The 9,948-nt window shown below is 44.8% G+C and overlaps 1 protein-coding gene across 1 annotated transcript in view; it reads right to left on the bottom strand.

The window, feature by feature from the left end:
- Positions 1 to 242: 242 nt before the first annotated feature.
- Positions 243 to 9,948, bottom strand: part of INKA2 (inka box actin regulator 2) — a 34,634-nt gene continuing 24,928 nt past the window's right edge. Inside the window, exon 2 of the mRNA XM_079979762.1 lies at positions 243 to 2,220. Within this exon, the coding sequence (XP_079835888.1) occupies positions 1,174 to 2,220 (1,047 nt within the window). The 3' untranslated portion in view covers positions 243 to 1,173. The remainder of the gene's footprint in view (positions 2,221 to 9,948) is intronic.

Raw genomic sequence — 9,948 nt, 5'->3', positions numbered from 1 at the left:
AAAATCGGCCAGGTGTTAAGCAGTGGAGTTTGGGAATTCAGGGCCAGTCCCAACATCCAGTGAAACCATCACCACAGACTTACCACCCATTGTCACTTTTTCAGTTTTCTTTCTGAACCCTCAACTTCCTGCCATCAGAGACATGTGACATGAGGCTTCTTCGCTGCCTACATAACCGAGGCATAATGAGAATTGTTCCACAAGTTTCTCACAATGCACAAACAGCCCCCCCAAGCCATACGTGGAGAGAGGAACATCGCTTTATTAATAACAAACTCTTGGGAGAGCTGATCGCCGGAGAACTAATTTCTCACAAGACTAAACTCGTACAGAGTAAGAAATGCAAAATGAAACAATAAAGTCAAGGAAGGGTCTATTGCAACTTGGGACCTCAGTGTGGCATCAGAGTTTAAGGCTTTGAGGGCAAAATGAAGAGGTGAAGCGTGTTTGGTAACCCTAAAGTTGCAGCGATGGGTTGGCTACTCACTACATAGCACTCCTTAGACACATTCTAGTACAGTACAGATCATGAGGGGTGAGCCAGAAAAAAATGCTTTAGAAAAAGAACAGTCAAAACACAATGTGGTTGTACAAACTTCACTCAAATCATTTCCCACAGCCTCTCTTCTTCTTCTTCTTACAAATCCAACCCTCACTCTTAATTTAATTATCAAGTGCTTATTCATTTGCCCGGAGTGTGATCCAGGATTTAGTGCACACAGGAAAAAAAGCAGAGTTAAATTGTAAACACACACACACCAGCTTGCACACACACACACACACACACACACACACACACACACACACTGAGAGAGAGACGTAACATTCTCTTGCTACCTGAATCAGAGATGAACTGAAAATGTTTGGCAACCTTGAAGCCTATGAAAGTGGGAGTCTAGAGGAACAGCTAATTAAGACGCTGCTGTGCCCCCTCCTTCCCCAAACTGTGAAAGATTCTCTTAAGCATTAGTGTGGGGAGTTCTGCATACAAGCTGACTCCCTTTATCCAAAAGATGTTAGTTGGGAAGTGATTTGTGTCAATGTATGGAGATCAACTCCTTCTCCCTTTCCTCATCCCAGTCCATGCATGCCAGATCTCTTTTTCTTCTACCTTTCTCACTGTTTTATCTCCTGACTGGGGCAGAACAGTGGAGGCAAACAAGTTCTGGGTGTTCAGACCCATACAGCTGTGTTAAAATCAAACCCTGACTGAGTGTGTTCTATTGTGTTGTGGATCTTCTTGGTGCAATGTTTGGCCTTGGCCTTGCCTGTTTCCTTCTTTTGGCACCTTTCTGCTTTGTCGTGTGAGTTTGCTATGTTCCCATGGACCGGGAAGTAAAAAGTCCCCTTCTGTTTGCTTGCCTTTTTGGGCCTCTTTAAGATTTCGGCCTCTTTATCTTCTGTCGGCAGCCAGCAAGGCTTCTCCTTCAGCAACCTGTCTCGATCTGGCCGGACGCTCCTTAAGAACTTCTTAAAGATATTGGCCGTGAGGGAGAACTTCCTGCAAAACTCCTGGGACCTGCTGCTTGACAGGGTTGTCTCATTCTTCTCCACCTTTTTGTCTATCTCAGGCAAATCCAACCAGTTGCCAACCAAATCAGCAAAGATGTTGTCGCCCAAGATGAGAGGCTGTCGATTCCTGCTCTGAGACATCAGCGAGGAAGTCCAGTCGTTGGTCTCATCGGAGAACTGACATTCCCTGCACCCCGATCTGCTCTCGGACCAGCTGTTTGTGTCTTGGGAAAACCAGCTTCTCGTCATGTGCTCACTGGACGACTCAAACGTCCTCGGAGAATGGTACTCTGCTGTGCTCACTGTGGATGAATGTCCGCTCGCGTGATAGTAGTCCTCACTGCTTATGCTGTTAAGGGAAGAAGCCATGTATCCATGGCTACTGTCTGACAAAGTGATGCGGTGAAGCGGGCTGGCGGATTGTGACCCCTGAGTAGAGCACGAAAAGGCTGAGGAACTGCAGCCCTGCAAGTAGCTTCTTTCCAGCAGCTTCTCGCCCTGTCTGCTGGCTTCACACCTTGCCCTTGGTGCCTCCTTATTGTTTTGACAATATTGGTGCTGGCCAATTCCTGGAACCTGGCTTGGATTGCTTGAGATCTCCAGCTGTTCCAAAGCTGTCTGGACCTGGAGGAGTTTCAGCTCCTGCAGAGCACCCATCATGCAGTTCATCTGTTCATGTAGCCCGTCCCCAACCTCCTTCATGGAAAGCTGTTAGGAGAGGGGGGAGAAAAAGAGGATTTCAGATTAGTGCAGAAGAAGCCAAATGACAACAGCAGGTCTCATTGAGACAACAGAGAAAGAGAAGTGAACTCTGTTCTCTTCCACTTGTCTGGCCTTATATAGAGATCTATAAATATCATGCATTACTAGGCTGCATTCTTTCTATGTTCTCAGCAGGATACAGAACTGCAAAGAATTTGAAACTGTATAATCTGATCTGGTCATTGGTACAGTTTTTATTCTATCATCTATCTATTATCTATCATCTATCTATCTATCTATCATCTATCTATCTATCTATCTATCTATCTATCTATCTATCTATCTATCATCTATCACCTATCTAGCTATCATCTATCATCTCCTATGTTTCAGCCAACGAGCATTTGAATGAATTTCATCAGTTTTATTCTTCTTCAGTGTGCACAACAAACTACTTCAGTATTATAAGTCAGCTCCCTGGGCAATTCCCAGATAGTGAGTTGGTAGCACATAGTCCTCCACAGAGGTACGCCCACAATTTTTTTGCAGAACTGTGATCTTTCGTTTTCTATTTTTCTATGCTGCCCCGGGCTCCTTTTGGAGGAAGCGCAGGATATAAATTCAGGGTTTTGTTTTGTTTTTCAAAAAAAATCATATCATGCATGCAATCAAGCATCAAGATTCCTTATAAAAAATTAACCCTATTACCCTGAGAAAGTGGCCTAGTTCTTACAAACAGCAGATGAAGTGGCAAATCTGGCTATGGGCAGTACCATTTCAAACTATGGGCAGGGGCTCACATGATTATATTCTCCATACAAAAAAATTCCATGCACAAAGGAGGCTAGTATGTCAGGAGGAAGACACGATGTGCAAAGTTCTGCATCTGAAGCGAATGTTTTTGTATGGAAGAACATTCAGTGATCTGAGCCTGTACCTTAAATGTGAAATGGTGCAGTCCAGAGACAGACTTACCACCTTATCTGCTGTTTGCAGAAACACAAGTCATAGCTTCATATACTTCTAAGAAATGACAAAAATATATTATCAATGACAGTGATTATTATGATCATCATCATCAGTAAAGGGGATTATTGCTTTAAATACGCACACAAGTTTATAAACTTAAACAAGAAAAAGGGGGGGTTCCCCCTGCCCTCTCCTGGGTTGCTTCCAGACTAGACCTATCATTAGCATGGATTTCTTGCTACCTTCCTGCCATGCTAAACACGCCGGCTATTTTCTGCAGCTTCTAAATTCTCTGCTCTGCCCTTTCACTGCACACTTTCCCTTACAGAGGAACCAGATCTGATTCCCAACGCGGCATCATAAAACAAATGGGCCATACTTCCTAACAGCTGCCTGCCACTATACCCTCTTTTTCTCTCTTGCACAGAGCTGCAGGAGAGAAGCTGGAACTCTTTGATGTGCTTAGCTTTTCAACCCGTTTCATGGCTGAGCCTGCATCTACATGTCTGTTATCACCATGCGTTGCTCAAAAACTCACTGCATTCTCTTTAAGTGCGGGTTGGGGGGGGGGGGCTCTCTTGCTCTGCAGCTGCCCCTTTAACACCCATGCGCAAGGCTGGCAGCCACATTGCCAGGCATTATCTGCCATCATTTCACTACATTAGCTCTGCTGCCTACCAGTTTGGCTGTTTCCTTGGGAGCAGAGAATGCAAGATCTCGTCAGGATCAGAGAGGCTCGTACCGTGCTGAAACCGCTAAACGTACCCAGAAGCATGCAAGTGCCTCTCCAATAACTAAGGCTCAAAACTGGACCTAGAGAGGCAGCTGAAGAAGAAGCAAGAAACCCAGCTGCCTGCCAGCATATCAGAGCAAGGAGCTGCCAGGCTGAGAGGATGCTTCTCCTAACTTCTGATTAAATTTTAAAAGCCCTCTCCTTCTTGGCTAGCTCATAGCCAAAGCTGCAAAAAGCTCTGCCGACTTTCTACACAAGTGATAAGCGTGTTCCTAGAAAAGAAACAGCTCTTCTGTTACCCACATGCAGAACCTCCTGGGAGCCCATCTGTTATCTAAGCCTCAGAGAAAACTATCACCTTACCTCTTTCCAGATTTGCTGTAATGCCTCTCGTCCTAACCTTTTCCTGCCTTATTAAGGGAAGCCCCCTTTTATCTGGGGCTTTGCAAAGCTGACTTTGGAAACAGCTTGGCCCCTCATTGGACACTTCCCATCAAATCCCCTCGCAGGCCAAGTGGTGTAATCAAGCAACGAGGAGTGACAATGGGTCCTGCAGTAATGACTGGGGCTGACAGGGGAAGCCGGCATATGCTGGATGGCTGTGCTGTTCACTTCATTGATTCAATTAACTCCTCCGTTTTTTGGAGGGGGGAGGAAGGAGGGGTATCGTCACAAAGCACGCCTCATGTGACAAGGACCTATTAGGAATTATTAATATTTCAGGCGCGCTCATTCCCAGCGTCTGTCTCAAGAGAGGGAGATGATAACAAAGGAGCACAAGGGTTGAGTCCAATGGTCCAGATTTGGCACTCTCCCTACTATGGCCTGAGCTTAATTCCTAGCCAGGAAACATTTCTCTCCTTTCATTTTTTCCAAATTCCAGTGGCAGAATATATACGCAAATTTCACTTCTACCCCATTCAGCTAAAATATCTTAAGTAACCAGGCTGGGAACAAGGCCTTTCATTGGAGGTTTTGGGCAACCACTGTCAGTCACGTCAAATGGTCCTGAGCACGACTGACGACTGATTGGGCTCAGTAGAAAGAACTCGTCCAAGAACTATTTAGGTTTTCTTTTATGGGCACACTGAGATGGATACACACCCACAGTGTTTTTTTCAGGGGGTTCTCAAGGGTATGCAGTACCGGCACCTGTTTTTCATTGTTAAAAAGTGTGGTACTTACTATAACAACTTCATGGTGAGTACCAGCACCTATTTTTCTAGGGAGGGGGCGCACAGTGTGTGTGTGTGTGTGCCTGCGCACGCGCGCGCGCGCACGCGCGCGCGCACACACACACACACACAGACTGGATCTAGCAGTGCCAAAAGGGGGCACTGAGTTTTGCAAACATTTTCACACACACCCTTCCAAACGAAGTGTGTAGTTTTTGGGTAACTGTGCTAAGGATGCTCAGAGAGAAGACACGACGTGGTGTACCTGCAGCAGGACAACTGGATGCCTACATCTGCTCCAGCTGCAACAAAACATGCCTCTCTTGTATCGGTCTCTACAGCCACTGCAGGTGCTATAACCTTCCAACAGTTTGACTTCACCCCCCCCCCCCAAGGCACAATCCTTTATTGTCTCCCGAGACAGACGGATGCCAGCTTTATAGCTCCACTCTGATATTATGATTTATTTTTTTTTAAACTAACTTCAAACTTCACTTGCATTTTGGCATAAATCCTCAGAGATCGAGCCTGATGTTGCTGGAGGTGCTTTTAGCAGAAGTTATGCAAGGCTTGTTACATAAGGCATCCCACAGCAAAATGTCTTAAAGCACTAGAGATTCTGTGTGCCATTTTGAGGCAGGGTGTGCTGTGAAGTGAGCTAAAGCATCTCAGTTAAAGCTGCAAGGGAACTCAAAATAATGGCTAATTAACAACGGGTCCCTAAACATGTCTTATTCATTGTTATGCACTTTTAACTAGCTGACTCCAGGAGTAATTGCTTCCAGCTGTTAAGATGAGACATTTAGGACCAGGATTTGGAGGCTCATCTCTTCGCCACAGTCCTCCCTGCTTCTCACCATCTCATAAAACCCAAGGAATGTGGAAGTTACTGCTCCTTTTCCTCGCTCTTCTCACTGCTTATTTGCAAATCTGTCCACTTCAGCTTCTTTCCGTTTCTCATTTCCCCCCATCTTAAGTTCAGTTCCCCACATTCCAACATCAGTGTGTGGATTTTTTTGAAACAAAAACCCTAATAAGTTCAGAAGAGCCTGCTGGATCAGGCCAGTGGGCCATCTGGTCCAACAAAGTGGGTTCTCCTTCATGGAGAGCATGTATTGTGATGGGAGCAACCTGTTGCTGGGTGGGTTAGTTTGGATGGCCGCAAATTTGACTGGGCACCCCAAATGTTGCTGGGAAAAATTGATGGTTGCAATTTTATTTGATTGATGGGGGTGCTATATGGGTCCCTGTGCGCAGCGTTGTGCTTCTTCTTTTCACTGTGCACATCGGATTGCCCGCCCACCCTCCCTTTATTTAGGGTTTGTTTGCGCTGACCTTGCTATGTCTGTCATGGGGTCGTTTGCTTTGGAGCAGGGGCCTGGTAGAAATTTTACCATTTGGCTGATTGGCTGGTGCCATTTGAGTTTTGCCTAAAGGTAAAGGTAAAGGGACCCCTGACCATTAGGTCCAGTCGTGGCCGACTCTGGGGTTGCAGCGCTCATCTTGCTTTAATGGCCGAGGGAGCCGGCGTACAACTTCCGGGTCATGTGGCCAGCATGACTAAGCCGCTTCTGGCGAACCAGAGCAGTGCACGGAAACGCCGTTTACCTTCCCGCTAGAGCGGTACCTATTTATCTACTTTGACGTACTTTCGAACTGCTAGGTTGGCAGGAGCTGGGACCAAACAACGGGAGCTCAACCCGTTGTGGGGATTTGAACCGCCAACCTTCTTATTAGCAAGCCCTAAGCTCTGTGGTTTAACCCACAGCGCCACCCACATCCCTCTTGCCTACTGTGTAGCAAATCGTCACAGCTTGTAAGTTGCAGTTAGGCATTGGTTAATTTTTTGGTTGGTGGAGGGGATGAGGTTGGCTGTGCCTGCCCCTTCAATGCTGCTGCTGCTGCTGCTGCAAGGGAATTCCGTTAAAGGAATCCAGAGGCTTGCCATGCTTTTGTCTGTATCCCTGACAAAGGGCTAGGGCCACGCAAGAGCCCCAGAGAACATTTGGGGAGAGGTGTGAGCCGGGCACCCAGCTTTATTCTCTCCCCAAAATTGTTTACCCTTACTGACTTCCACACCGGTGTGGTTGTCAGTTCTGTTCCTACCTCCAAGTGGGAACAGATAGTCGCTAACCAATGCCTAAGCAACCACTCACATACTGTAATTCAATAAAGTTGTGGCCAAAATTATGCCAAAAACCAAAACAAAAATGATGTTTGAACCATGTTTTTATTCAGGGGTGTCTTGGGGGTCCTTGACACGCAACCTGTTCTCACAGAGACCAACCAAATGCCTTTGGGAAGCCTGTGCGCAGTGTGAATGCAGCCTTGAGAAGATTGAGTCCAAGTGTCGTTTTTTGTTTGAGAGTTGGGATTTAGATGCTAGAAACAGTCCATGGCCTTTTCGCTATCTTGTTTTGCCCCTTGCTGCCCTGATCTGACCCTATTGCACAGCCTGACAGTGAGATCCAAAGACATTGGGCTGCAGACAGAAACTGAAAGCCCTGGGACCGTTTCTTCTACAGCATCTTAGTGGTCATCTAAGGCAGAGAAGAGAAGAATCCATACTTGTGTTGTTCTCACCACCAACTTCTGCAGCCCAGGCCTGAATGCAAAGGTCATAATTAATTGAAGAGCTGGCATTTTTTTATTTAGGTGAGCTTTATATAATCAGGCACAATAGTTACGTAAAGTGCCCTGAAGATAAACTTCTCATCAAGCCAACTGACAGGTATATAGAGTGGCATCTCCTGAAAAATTTAACAGATTTACTTAACTAAAGGAATTTTCCTGTGCTACTTGCTCTGAAAATCTTACACATGGGAAATGTAAGAACCCTATATTCCATATGCTAGCTAAATATCTTTTGCAGGAACAAAACAAAGTTCTAAAAGCAAAGACACAGAATATTCAGTTCTATACTCCTAAGGTCTATGCTAGTTTTAGGCAAGTCCTGACCCATTTTGTTCTCTATTTGTTCCTAGTTGTGTAATTTTCTGAGGATGAGACCTGAGGTTACACAAACTGCAGAATGGCAATGGACTTAGATTTTTGTGTATATAGGAAGAAAGTAGTTTCTACTTAAAAGTTGCTTTTCAGTTGACAAAAAAACCCCAAAACATTTTTCTTGCCTGTTGTTAGCGCTATTGTTTTTTGTTTACAATAGCGAAAAGGCACACAAATATGCTAAGCTTTTTTTTTTAATAGTTTACCATAAGGTTTTGTTGTTGTTGTTTTTTTGTTGTTTTTTTGCTTGGCAGCACTCAGTAGTCTTGTAAATGTTTACTGCTTCAACTTTTGATTCACCTTACAACTGTATAAACAAGTTATAGGCTGAGATGAATTCAAGCTCTGGTTTTGAGGTTCTCACGATAAATGGCTGTATCTAAACTGCTTTGCAAATTAATTCCATGAATGTTATGCTATGTATACTTACAAATCAAATAGGCTGTATCCAAGCAATTGTGTTTTTGCACGACTGTTAGCAATGAATTCTGCTTTGTGCAACCTAACTTCAGAAGAAATGGGAAATGCAGGAAATGCAAAGGAAATAAAGAGGGAAGAGCTCAAGAGGATGTCATAGCGGAATTAGATGGCAGAGGTAGCCAATACAGTGTCCTTCAGATGTTGTTGGACAGCCCCCACCATCCATGAAGATCAGCCATACTTGCTGGGGCTGATGGGTGTTGAAGTCAAACAACATCTGGAGGACACTAGGTTGGTTACCCCAGCAAAGCTTGCACTTGAATATGCAGATACTATCCAATGCCTCCAGAATCAGGTGGGCCTATATTAATCTCAATGTCATATTTATTTAAACAAAACAAAACATGTCCTTTCTGAAGACATAAGCACAACTAAGGTTAATATCTTGGTCCATTTCAATTGTCTTTTCCCACCTTAACCAACCACTTCAAGTCTTTGGAAATGAGCATAAAAGAGAACCTCATTTGAAACACTTGGGTGTCTTATCTCTCTGCCGATCTATTTGTTTTTGTAAGAGAGCCAGCGTTTGCAATGCTTCCCTGGAATTCAGTGTCAGTCGATCCCCTTGAGACAAATTTGTTTTTGTTTCCAGCTTGTCACCACATCTGTGCTGCTCAGGACCGTGGTAATATTTTGGTACAGATGGAGGAAAAGAGGGATAACACGGCCCAGCTGAACTAGAAGCCAGAAGAAGCTTCTCATAATTGGAAGGAAGACAGATGTCCAGCCCCTGGATGAAAGAGGTGTTGTGAGAGGAAGTTATTGTTAAGTGAAACCCTGGGAACAGGAAAAGGGGGATTGCCATGGCAGCTTTTAATAAAGAGGGGGAGGAAACAGAACCCTCAACGAACAATATTTGGATTATTCGAAAAGGATGCTATAATCAGCACAAAAGGATTTTACAGAAATGACATCAATTCCATGGGGGCGATGTTTCTTGGCAGTGGCGGGGTGGTGCTGCTGCATGGATAAAGTAATTGATGCAGGTGCTGCATTCAAGCAAATCTTCCAGTGAAGAAGTATGTATATTGGAATTTGCTAGTAGAAGACAAAAATTAAGAAAACAAAATGGACAATCCACTGCGTCAGCCCCTTTGAAACGAAAAAATGAAGAGAAACATGTCTGAGGACCACCTTGATGATGAGCCTACCCACTCTCTGCACTGGTTTGGTGCGTTGTAAGTGCAAATGCAATATCAGCAAAAACATGAACATCAGACTTGAAGCTGGGTGTTCTCAACTCTGACCCACTCATCATCTATTAGCTTAGTCCACCACTCGGGTTCATTCTAGATGTCATGGACAAACTATGCTTTGACCGTCGTGACTATGCTATGGACCCACTCACATCCTCCTTCCCCCCATGTGTTT

Source organism: Podarcis cretensis, assembly GCF_951804945.1.
Source record: "Podarcis cretensis genome assembly, chromosome: 6".
In the NCBI taxonomy this organism is placed as follows: Eukaryota; Metazoa; Chordata; class Lepidosauria; order Squamata; family Lacertidae; genus Podarcis; species Podarcis cretensis.
Note: the sequence above shows the minus strand (reverse complement) of the source record. Positions and strands in the feature narration are given on the sequence as shown.